This window comes from Lipotes vexillifer, unplaced genomic scaffold, assembly GCF_000442215.2.
Source record: "Lipotes vexillifer unplaced genomic scaffold, Lipotes_vexillifer_v1.1 scaffold143, whole genome shotgun sequence".
NCBI classification, from domain to species: Eukaryota; Metazoa; Chordata; class Mammalia; order Artiodactyla; family Lipotidae; genus Lipotes; species Lipotes vexillifer.
Window position 1 is genome coordinate 39,865 of NW_006784092.1, and position 12,661 is coordinate 52,525.

General features: G+C 45.7%; 2 protein-coding genes across 2 annotated transcripts in view; both read left to right on the top strand.

Moving 5' to 3' along the window:
* The first annotated feature begins 1,604 nt into the window (after positions 1 to 1,604).
* LOC103075561 (olfactory receptor 51D1) lies at positions 1,605 to 2,600 on the top strand. The gene is given in 3 exon segments (XM_082931056.1): positions 1,605 to 1,968; positions 1,971 to 2,482; positions 2,484 to 2,600. Coding segments are annotated over 3 exon segments (993 nt in total).
* Positions 2,601 to 7,648: 5,048 nt separating this feature from the next.
* The window catches only part of LOC103074698 (olfactory receptor 51E1), a 9,498-nt gene continuing 4,485 nt past the window's right edge, over positions 7,649 to 12,661 (top strand). The window contains exon 1 of the mRNA XM_007456520.1: positions 7,649 to 7,745. The gene's annotated coding sequence lies outside the window, so the exon portion shown is untranslated. The remainder of the gene's footprint in view (positions 7,746 to 12,661) is intronic.

A 12,661-nucleotide genomic window follows, 5' to 3' on the forward strand; every position in this document is an offset into this window, starting at 1 on the left:
TGTGCCAGGAATGACTCCCCAGTTCCAGCTACCCACCCTTCACTGAAAAAACAAGGCAAGGGGGATTAATTTAGCGGGGGAAAAATACTTTTGTGTGTGTGTGGTGGCGACTGGTAATGAAGAAACAAACTGAGAAGCTGGGCTGGAAAGTTACGTGGGAGCCACATTGGGAAGGGCTTTGAATGTAGACTGTGGAATTCCACCTCGATCTTGAAGGCTCTGGGAGTCACCTGGAACTTACTAAACAGGAGCCTGACATGTCCAGTTTTGCCATTTAGATGGCAGCCTTGTAGAAGGTGGATTGAAGTGTCTGGGTTTGGAAGCAGGGAGGTGAGTTGGGAAGTTCTTTTCATAATCAGAGCAGAGTGGGTGATATAATGAAGTTGGTAGGGAGGGAGGATGTGTTAAATAAAAGGAAAGGTACAATTGATTACTTGGAAAAACAAAATCACAGTGGAGGAGAAAGAGCAGAGAAATCAAGATGGGACTAGCTTCCCTGACCAGGATGACTTGGGTGACCCATTGGTACCATTCAAGGGGTCCTATTTGGGACAAGATGAGTGTGAGGCCCTTAGGCTATCCAAGCAGAACTCTGAAGAGGCAGCAGGTTATATGGGTTTGGATCTCAGGACAGAGGCTTAGAACAGAGTGGTCTGTGTAGAGAAAGGAAATTGACCTTGGGGTGTTCTGTGCTCCCCAGGGAGGGTAGTGCAGGAAGGAGGATGTGCTTGTGGATACCACAGAGCACTGGTGACAACACAGACTGATTTTCTTTTCACGTCTCAGCTGTATCTGGTTTCCATGTCACAACCCAGCCAAGCACAATCTGGGACTGACTCTCATGTGGGCCTTGAGAGATCCCAGTGAAATACTATATTCCATTCTTTGTTGGGGGCTGCCCCCTTTCTTCACTCCTATCTCCGTACCTCCCAGAAGACCAGAAAGCTTTTCCCAAATTTTTCTGATTTAAAAAAAAATTTCACCTGGAGAGAAAGGATTTATTGTTTTTTAACCAGATTTCTGGACCCTTCCCCGGGAAAATCTTATTCTCTAGGACCTGGAGAGATAGTGTTTTCAATAACCACTTCAGATGATTCTATCAAGGAACTTTGAGAAATGGTACTCAGGCTGAAACACAAACCTATCTCTTGAAATCTAGGCTCAGACTGACTCCCTGCTTCCCATCCTAAAATCAGATTAGAGTGAGTCTTAAAGGCAACCACAGATTGAACCTCAAACTCTGAACTCAGACAGACCCTAACCCTAACATGCACTAGAAAAGCTGGGATCTGGAAGGATCTGTGCAAGCCTGGCAGTTCTGTTGTGGAAGTGGCCAAGAGCAGTGTCTGTGGTCAGAAACATCAGCTCTGGAAATGAAGAGCTGTTGCACATGTGTTCTGAGTGGGCTTCATACACTGAGATTAATGGGACCCCCAGGGAGGTATTAGAGCAGAAGGAGGCTGGAGTTCAGAATTACCAGAAGTACTTAGTCTTGGTTTGCTGCCTTACTGTTTCAGTGTCCTTTCCTAATAAGTCCTTTCTCTCCTCTGAGCCATGACTGAGTGATATTTCTCCTTTTCCCTTTCATAGACCCTGGACTTGGAATGCAGAAACCTTGATTCTTGATTCCTGCCACGGCCACACCAAATGGAACTCTGGTCTACCCAGCATACTTCCTGCTGGTGGGCATCCCTGGCCTGGGACCTAATGTCCACTTTTGGCTGGTTTTCCCACTGTGTTGTATGTAGGCCTTGGCCACCCTAGGCAACCTGGCCATTGTCCTCATCATCTGTGTGGAAAGGTGCCTGCATGAGCCCATCTACCTCTTCCTGGTCGTGTTTCCTAGAATTGACTTAGTCCACTCCTCCATTACTATGCCCAACATGGCCAGCCTCTTCCTGACGGGCATCCAGGAGGTCGAGTTCAACATCTGTCTGGCCCAGCTGCTTCTTATCCATGCTCTGTCAGCCATGAGTCAGCTGTCCTGCTGGCCATGGCGTTTGACCACGTTGTGACCATCTGCCACCCACTGTGGCATGCTTGTGTGCTCACAGGGCCTATGGTCACCAGGGTCACCAAGATCTGACTAGCTGCCCTGACCAGAGGATTTGTATTCTTCTTCCCCCTGCCCTTCATCCTGAAGCAGTTGTCGTACCACCAAACACACACTGTCACACATTCCTTCTGTCTGCCCCAAGATATTATGAAGCTGTCCTGTACTGACACCATGGTCAGTGTGGTGTACAGGCTCTTCATCATTCTCGCGGTCATGGACGTCAACTCTCCCTTCCCTGGCTTCTCCTGTATCCTTATCCTGAGGGCGGTGTTGGAGCTGTCCTCTCGGGGGGCAGCACTCAAGCCTTTCAACACCTGCATCTCCCATATCTGTGCTGTGCTGGTCTTCTATGTGCCCCTCATCAGGCTCTCGGTGGTACACAGGCTGGGTGGCCCCACTTCCCTGCTCCGTGTGATTATGGCTAATATCTATCTATCTACTACTACCAACCATGGTTAACCCTATAGTCTATGGAGCCAAAACCAAGGAGATTCATTCACAGGGCCTCCATGCGTTCTTACAGGACGGCAGGCAAGCAGGATAATCTCTTCAGTGTCCTCAGTCTCTACCAAAGATGGCAGGATTTGGGTCCTGTTGAACATCTTGGTGACTGGCACATCCAACCCACTGAGATGTCTGCTCCCAGTTACTTAAATAGACCTCGAATTTCTGTCTCCAGGAATGTGTCAATACAGAAGGACTTACGACAGTTTGGACAGGTTATCCTGGTGAATGATCACCCTAGTCTCTCTGCTATGGTGGCCTTGCTGTATTCCTCTCTCCCAACTAGAAAATACACCCAGTACTGACATGAGAAGGCTGTAAATGACATACCTTAGGATTCATTCCAGTCTTGATATATGATTTTAATTATTTTGCTTCCATGTATCCATGTCAGTGAATCTGTGTTAGCTATAAAGCTTCTTTCTTGGACCCCAAAGTGGTTACACAGCCATTTCTAGGGGTTAATGAAGGTATTTGGGTGATAGCAATTGGAGGGAGGGAGACGGTAGCAAACGGAGAAGCAGCTCACATGAAATGTTACTTTTCTGTATCCATGTGAGTGTATTTATGTGGAATCTGCCAATGTCAATGTCATCTATGTGGTTCTGTTGGAGGCTGTTTTTCCTAAAGGGTGATGTTTATCCTGGTTGTGGCTGTGAGCATGTGTGTTTATGTGACTATATGTATTTTTAGTGTGTGCGTGTCAGTACACAGAACATGTGCCAGTTGTGTTTTGGTCTGTATGATAGTTGTGTCCTGGTGTGTATACACTTCATAAATAATGTCTCTGTACGTTTATTATGTTTATGTGGCCTCAGTTGGTATGTGACGTGCATCTGTGTGAGAATGATGTGTATCTGATGAGAATGCTGCCTCTTTTTTCCTTCATATCTGTAATATGTAAGTGTACAATGTAAAATGTTACATATTCATAACAATGTGGAATATATAATACGCATGAGTGTGTGGAATGTGTAGTGTTGGGATGCTGTGCCTTTTGGCATGTGTGGTGTTTATCTTTGGGCGTATATCTGTTGTGCATCGTATTTGTGATATGAAATCTATTTGTGTAATATATATGTCTTTAGTCATATGTAGGTGGAATATAATGTCTGAAGGATATGTGAAAAAAAAGATATGTGTACAAGGGTGTGTGTGTGTGTATGCATTGTTTGTGATTATTGTGTTTTAGGGAGTATTTCTTTTGTGCACTGGGTATGGATTATATGACACAAGATGGGTATAACTTCTGTGTTCCTGGGCACTGATTGAAGAGTGTGTGTATATATCAGGATGGAGGTAGGAAATTGAAGTAAGTTCCATATTTGGGAGCCATGACTCAAAGAGGCCCAGTTTCTTGGCTTGGGCTCAGCCTGGGATTATGTTTCAGTCTCTGGGACTGATAGGAAAGCACAGTGGTTATCTTCTCAATAGGCAGACCACATCTTCTTCATCCTGACCACAAGGATTTCAGCTGCTTCTGTGACTTCTTCCCTTCTTTCATCCCACCCTTCTGGAGGTACTAACCTCCCTAAGTTGCTGGCCTTCAGTAGCAACTCACATATCTTCCCTTCTCCCTTGGCTTTCTTGCTAATCTACTAAACATGTTTAAGTGTCCTTGATTGCAGGGAGTCTCTTTTAATCCCTTTGGGGAATCAGTGAACGAGGATGGGGGTTGGGTGTGAAGGAGAGCAATAGGAGACATTGTGAAGTCTCTGTCACCACCACCCCAGGGGTCTCCCCCCCGCACGTAGACTCACTTAACTTCCAGCTTTTGAAATTTGTTAGGTCAAAAACGTTCACATTGAAGAATTATAGGTAGAAAACAATGTACGCTCATTTGAGGAAGAAGAAAGAACACTGAGGTTAAAGTCCTGGAAGGTTAAAGTCCTGGAAATATCATAAAGTGACATACTGTATAACCTCTCTGGATTTTGTTTCCTCTTCTGTATAATGAGAAACTACAATAGCAGTGATGTTGTAAAGCTTAAACCCTATGAATGTTCTTTGTGGACTTCAAAGTGTTGTAAATATGCAAGAAATGATCATATTCATGGTTGTCTCACTGTACAGCTTTAGGAAGCATTGTCCACACCATGGTCCACGTAAATGGTGCTCCCGTATTGTGCAGTGCATCACCAGTTTTGCCACATGTGGCTGTCCTGACTTACTGTTATTAAAACAACTCTTTGTCTCTTAATAAAGTGTTTTCACAAAGCTTCAGACAAGTTGACATTTATTTTCCTGTGCTGGTGTCTGATTTACAAATGATGTTCAAATTTACAAATGAAATTCAAAGACAGCACAACCTTGCCAAGAAATTCCTTTAGACATGGTAGATAACTGTATTAGGAAAAGAGACATTGTGGGGTTGGAATTAGATGCAATAGACGTTAGGATCACTAGCTTTTTAAATATTTGGGCAAGTTACTTAGCCTACTGCACCTCAGTAATTTTTGGAAACTCTAAGTGCTGTAAAAAGGAGATATAATGTAGCTCTGGTTGGGTGGTTGTGGGGATTAAATAGGATAATAGGTGTGAAAACACACGGAAAATAGAAAGTAATCAATACACATTGGTGGCAACGGTTTTAATAATAAAACTGATAAAATGAGATATGTTTATTGCATTACAGGGAATTTTCAAAGCACAGCAGACTTCACCTTTCATAATGACCTGTTGTGTCAAGGCCAGGAACTAGTCCCTTATCCAAGTTGCAGTATCATTGGCTTTAGATTAACTCATGGCCTTCTTTCTCAGGAGATCTTGGGAAATCTCTGTTCCTCCAGAATCTCTTTACTTGGATAACTGGGGGTGACTGGGGTAATTGTTGCTTGTTGGAAAAGTCGGCTAATTGCCAGACTAAATTAAGGGCTTCCCCTAGGCTCCCGCAGAGTCTGTGTTTCCCTCTGTCATAAAACTTAAAGCTTTGTATTCCAACTGGATGTTTATCCCTCTGTCATAGAGCTTAAATAGTTTTATGATAGCTGTCTGTTTATCTTCCATCATAGAACTGAAATATCCATATACATAGTTGTCTGTCTCCCTTGAGGACAACACTAGTTTTCTTTGTCTCTGGGGCCTGACATATAATGTGCTCAGTGGCTCTTTGGCTGGGACCCCTTGGAGAGAAGGTGAAGGTGAGTGAGTTCCAGTTTACCTAAGATAAATAAATTGACTTATCCCTCCCCAGCCCTCCCATTCCCCACCCCATGCACGCTCATCTCTTTTTCCTGTCTCTAAAAATTACAGTCCTTAGCTTGACTGTGCTACTTTATAAAGTCAACAAAGTACTTTCCCCACCCATTAATGATCAAATATGATCTAAACCCAACATTATACTATAGATAATATTTGGTTAATTATTCCCCACTATGGAGGCAGGATCCTTCTGTAATCTCTACTCAACACCCTGTGAATCTTGAAGTTTTCCATTCTGGCTGGTGGAAACAGTCACTCTCCTTGGCCCTGTGTGAACACTGGGTGGTGGTGCTACCTCTAATCTTTCCAGGTGGCTCTGCCCCAGCTTTAGGTAGCTTGTTCACGTGCATGTGGGCTCAGTACTCAGCTGGAATCTTGCAGAGGGCCCTCTACATGTCTCTGGAGTTCCTTCTCTGTGTAGATCTCTCACTCCTATACCTGGTCTTCAAACTCTAGCTAGCTGGAGCTTCCTGGACTCTCAGCTCCACGGCCCTAACTTAAGGTGCCCTCTGGATTCTGCCTGGGTTCTCCTACCCTGGCCTGCAGCAGGGAACCTTTCTCAAGGCAGTAAGTTGGGGAAACCCCAGGTTCACCTCATTTGTTTCCCAGGCTGCAGGGCTCATTGTCCTTCATTGCCTGATATCCACTATCTTGCAAACTATTGTTTTATGTATATTGTCCATTTTAGGTTCCTTCAGGTGGATGTTACTTCCTGTTATTCTGTCTTGGCCAGAAGTAGAAGTCCCTGGGGTATCACTTTTTAAGTCTTCACACCGTCTAAGTCTACAGGAGGTTGAAGGAGGCAGCAGAGGTGGCTCCAGGGTGATGGCAGTGAGTGTCAGGCTGCAGGTTTACAGGTACTTGGAGATCAGGTAATCACTAGTTTTGATGCGGTCTGAGTTGGAATGGCCTGATTTGACATTGTCTAACTTTACATAGTTTAAATCAGCATGCCCTGTGTTGTGAATTTAGACTTGTAGTTGTGAAACTGATGAGTAAAACATAAGGAGAAACCAACTAAAATTTACTTTGCTTTATTAATAGACTTTTTAAAAACATTTAAATATGCGAGGTATTTCGTTTCACATTCAAACTGTTCTCTAACTCTCTAAAATGTCCTCTCACTATTTTTGCCCTTAAGAGAAAAACAGATGGCATTAGTCTTATATGGCTGGGGGTGGAGGTAAGGGAGGGTTAAGGAAACCACGTCCTCCTTCCCCAACAAGAAGTTCAGGAACTCAAGGCCAGGGAGTGGAAGGCAGAGGCATGGTCCCCAGGGATCCCTGTTATGCGTTAGCTAGAGACAGTCCCCAGAGCCTGGGGGACAAAGAAGATGCAGCCCTAGAGCTCTGCGGAATAGCAGGTGGCTCCATTGGGATCCAGGCCCAGCAAGGACCCAAGCGGCACCACCAATGGAAAGAAGGTCAGAGAAAGCTTCAGGAAGGCGACGAGTTGGCACTTAATCTTGGGGTCCCCCTGAAAGTATATCCTGCTTTTCCTCTGGCTGAGTTTGATAAGCCTGGTAAGAAACTTGGAGAAAGCTCCTCGCAAAGGCCATGGCCATACACATGAGTTTCTTCTAGCCTTTCCTCACTCATTCACCCTGTCTAACTTCACATGGGAACTGGCAGAAATATCCCAGCTGGCACAGGGCCCATCTGGGGAGGATTCTAGAGACCCCTCTACCCACTGCCCCTCCTTCCCCGTACTCCAAGCACACCTTCCCAGAACACAGAAGCCAAGAATGACACCAGTCCCACAGTTGGCTACAAGTGGTACCTGCTGATAAACCCTCTGGCAGCACCCTGCCCTCCAGCAGGGAGAAGCCAAAGGAGGGAGGAGGTATGACAGAATAAAAAAGCCTGATGTGGGAGCCTCAAAGGAGGGGGCGGAGACAGAGAGGGCTGCTCTTCAGTGCAGCCTGCCAGACTGCTTCTGGAAGAGTCCTGGAGAAAAGGGCACACGTTCCTTCAGTGCAGTTGAGGTGAGTGCAGGAGACTGGGGGTGAGTCCGGGTGTGTGGGTTTCTTGCAGCTATGGGTCCCTCATTAGACCTGCTGAGTGAATGAGAAACCAGGCCCGGAAGAACCAGAAGTCCAGGGGTAGGACTGGGGATGTAAAGGAGGCCCCTGACTCAAAGGACAGACAGGCGTAGCAATTTCTATGTTCGTGTGGTGAAGGGAAGCATGGGTGCTGTTGGATGCTTCCTCTGCAGTTTTCAAGAAATTTTCTAGTGATCGGTTTACTGGGGTGCCCATCTAGAGCCTGGCGGGAATTGGCCTAAATGAAAGTGATGGGGGCAGAGAACAGATGGGGCTGGGACTGAGCTAGAGTTTGATTGGGGCTCAGTGTGAGAACACAGCCAGTCCCACTCAGGTCTTTAGTGTGGTCAAAGCTCACTTTGTGATCAGGGGTCAGACGATAGCTCTGTTTGGGTTGTGGGCTCTGAATGGGGTCCAGGCTCATATTGTACTTTGCATCAGGAGTCAGGCTGTGGCTGAGATTGAGACTTAGCAATCTTCCTGGAGCTCTGATCTTGACCCAGTCTGTGTCTAGGATCAGGGTTCAGTCTTCAGCCCATTTAAAAAGTGGATTTTGTGTCCACACCACAACTGCCCCTGTCTTGCACTCATTTAACCTCCCACCCCCCTCCTCCCACTGAACCACTTGCAGCTTTTCAAACAGCGTGTGTTCTCTTTCTCTCTGGGTCTTTGCGTTTGCCAGGATGCACTTTTGAAAACAGATTAGATCAGGTCTATTGTTTAAATTCCCCCAAGTCACTCAGAATTAAATCAAAGCTCCTTGCCATGTCCTGCAAGCCCCTACACCATCTGGCCCCTGCCCTCCTCTCTGACCTCATCTCTTACAACTCTCCTGTGCTCTTGATACTTGGGCCACCTTGACCTTCTTCCTTCTGGGAACCCCCAAAGCAGAAGACCTTTTTCTCTTGCCTCCTCTGCCTGAAACACTCTTTGCCTCGATCTTAGAATAGCTGGTGTTTTCTCATCACCCAGCTCTCAGCTCATATATCACTGCCCCAGAAAGGCCTTCACTGACCTGCTGTCTCAAACAAGGGTGCCCCACCTCAGTCCTTTTCTATCCATCACTCTATCTTATCTTCAGTGCACTTATCTTTACCTGAAATATTCTTGCTTATTTGTTTACCTTCTGTTATGGCTCTCCTAGTGCTTGAGCTCCATGAGAGCAGTGATCTTCTCTGTTTTATCCACTGTTTTACCTCCAGTTTTGGGCACATAGTAGGCACTCAATGTGTTTTGTCGTCTCACTGAATGCCGCCGTCCCCATGCCCCCAACCCTGCCTGCTTAACTGTGACTGGCCCTGCAGGTCTTGGCTCAGATGTCACCTCCTCAGGGAAGCCCTCTGAGCCTGATAACTTGGTGAGCTCTTGTCTGCTTTGTTCCTGGGGCTCTTGTACTTACCCTTGTCCTGGCATTTATCACAACATGTTATGATAGCTGCATATTTGTCTTAATGTCTCCCCACCACTGGAGGGCTGAACCATGACTTGTTTACTCTGTATTTCAGTATCTCCAGTGCTTAGCACATAGTCTGGCATAGTCATTCAGTCAATAATTTTTGAAAAAAAAAGAGAAATCAGTGTATCAATCAAAGTCCCAGATCAAGCTTTTCCACTGCATGTAGGCAACACTCAGAGAAGCCAGGAAGGGCCCTGATAACTAGGTCAAACTTTGAAGGTGTGTGGGAATCTTATTGGCTCTGGTTCTACCTGGGAAATGGATCAGCAGGGCCCTGGACCCCTGGAGCTTGCCTGGGGGTGATTTTGGAGGGCCAGGCTGACTTGAGTGAGGAGAGTGGGAGTGGGAACCTCACACTGCTTTTTGTGAGTCAGGAATTGCAATCTCTCATCTTTCCGATCTCCTCGTGGTCATTCTAAAAAGAATGGCCAAGGCCCTGTAAGGGTTCATCTGCATTATCAAATCCAAGCAAGGTATGAGGGACAGAAGATGCAGATGATTTGGGGTGGATATGATTCTGGGGCCAGCACCCTCATGGAGTGTTAAGAGAAGGGCTGCCTCTCCATGAATTGAGTGATGAGCTCTGATCATCCTTGCCAGCCACAGCATCACCCCTGAGGTCTGCCTTCCCTCTCTGGGCCTGGGAGTAAGAGCCAGAGGTTCCCAGGTATTCCTGGGCTTCCCTCCAAGGACATTTTCTTCCAGGTGTTCCCATAGAGGCTGGCAGGGGCACCAGAGACCCCTACCCCACTGCTCTAGGCATGGAACATTCTGTGTGTTTAGCCACTGAACCTAAGTGGAGAGAGCTGGTCAGGTGTCCTGAGTCTTAGAGAGGCCTTCTGGGCCAAATTTTGGATTCTTTGGAGATTAACATTGAAATAATCCTTAAAAACCATTGGTTTATTCAAAAGGAAACTGGGAAAGGGGCAGGGAAGTAGCTTGGCCTATTGGAAAGCACATGGATTTGATGCTGAGAGCTCTAACTAACCCTCAACATCCTTATCTGTCAAATGGGATTAATGTAACCTGCCTGACAGGTTGATGAGAGGCCTGTATTGTTTGAGAAGAAAGTACTCAGCAGAGGATAAACCTTTTTACTTTCCACTGTGGGCCCTTCCCAAGTAACAGCCAGAGGAGTTGGGGTTGAAAAGGGGAGAGCACCCAAGTCCCAGTCCAGGAGGGTCCTCTTTACTGCCCTCTTGGTTTCCCTTCCAAGAGTCTAGCTGGGCCAGCTGTCCTACTTACCAAGCCCTTCTTCTGCTCTGCCTCTTGGGCAGATTTTATTTGTTTTCAGAAGGTGCATCACAAAGCTGATTAAAGGGGAAAATGTACAGGTGTTGGAATTGAACAGTCTAGGTCAAATATCTCTTTTACTGGTCAGCTACTAAACCCTGGGGATATTATTTAACTTCTTGGGGACTCAGTTTTTACACCTATAATGTAGAAATGATACATAGGAGTCCTATTATGCAGAATTGCTCCTGGGTTAGATAATATTTATATAGTGTCTGGCATTTTGTAGGTATTCAGGGATTTCTATTATAATCATAAACACAATAGAATCAATGCTGGCAGTGACCTCATTGTTCTCATGGGTCTGTATCCCTGACTGCTTTTCCACACATGTCTGAGATGGAAGGCATTCAGAGAGCTTTGGGAAAGAATATGAGGATGGGCTGGTATGGGGGCTGTGCGGGCACTGGGGGACAGAGTCCTAGAGGCTAGGGGGAAGGAATGGGGAGGATTGAAGGCCTCAATGTAGATTTCTACTCTGTATCACTGGAGGCTCCTGATGCCCCATCCTCAAGAAAGGGCTAAGTTGTTCTTCACAGGTCTCCAAGAAACTTCCTGAGACTTGCTAAAATAGTGTGACTTTTCAGAGAAAATCTCAAGCACAGGGCTACTCCCTGGGGGTTAAGGCAGTGCAGGCTTTCTAAAAAAGAAAAAGACCCCTCTCTTTGTTTATTTTTCCTTGATTATGTTTTGTTTTCAAAATAGAGTGATTTAGTTCCAGTCTCCTTCAGAGCTTCCAAATGTTATCTGAGTGTGTGCTATGGTTTTAATTGCTAAAAGCTGCTCAGGCTGGCAGTCGGCTGGCAGTCAGCTGGCAGGACTGTGGGAGATTAGGGTGCTTCAGGGCTGGACAGTCTGAAGGGTGATGCTTGGGTCCTCCGGTTGGCTCCTCTCTCTATTCCTTCATTTCTCTCCTGCTGCCGCCTTCTGAGGTCCATCCTGATTTGACCTCCAGTGAGAACTGCCCACTTCGTGCTGTGGAGGTGCCTCCCTTCCAGACCAGCTGAATCTCAGCGCTTCACCTTTGTGCTTCAGTGTTTCAGTATCTTCATCTCAGTGCTTAGTCTTTGCCACTGTGAGAGACTGGCTGCTAGTTAGTATGTGTGTGTGTATAAGTGTGTGCTTGAGGCGAAGTGGCAGTTAAGGTGACAGATGGAAGGGGGTTAAAAAGTTTTTGGAAACTTCAGACATTTTCAGAGACCTTATTCCCCATTTTTATGGAAACGTGAAAAAAAGTGCTTTGTACCCTGTGATGCTGTTTTATGACATCTTTTGACATTCCTGACCTCATTAATTTTGCAGCAACACAATGAGGTTATTAATGTCCTCTGCGTTTACTTAGACCCGAGACTCTCATTTCTAGTCCCAGGGTTCTGCTCAACACATCACTTTACCCTCCTAGGTAATAGGGTTGAATGTGCCAACCCATGGTTCTTCCGCAGTATGTTTCCTAAGGCAGCACATTTTTATCCTGGGAATTGCCCAGCTTTACCTTGTCTGTCCATGTAAAATTTCTGGATGGTATTGATATCTGACCCTCTGGAGCACTAGAGCCTTTTTGCTAATGTCTCCAGTCAGGGATCCTAGGTCACCCCCTCTCTTGGGCACAGACTATGCTGCATGCCCACTTTGAATTTATTTGGAGCCAAGGCTTTGCACTTGCCCTGTTCTCCACATGCCCATTCTCATGCCCTCTGGCTCCCTGGGTAAGAAAGGTCTTTTCTGTTTGACTCTAAAGTTTCTTGTTCTGAACTTATGACCACCATGCCCTAACCTTCCAAACAGTCTTCATTTTTTCTCAAAAATCTCTATAGTTCAGACAAATGGCAGTCTTTCTTACCCCTTGGCCGTGCTACCCTTGTTAGACACTTATTGAGGAATTCTTCTTTTGATAAAACTCCTTTTATAACATAATGTTTATTTTCAACAAACATTAACTAAACACTAATTAATCAATATGATAGGGTCCCTGACATTAAGGAATTAATAATTTAGTGGGAAATAAACATAGCAATAATTCCAGTTCAGGATGGTGAATGCATAAAAAGAGACCTAAACAAAGTTCTTTGGGAGTACAGAGCAGGAAACATTTAATCATACCCAAGGGAAA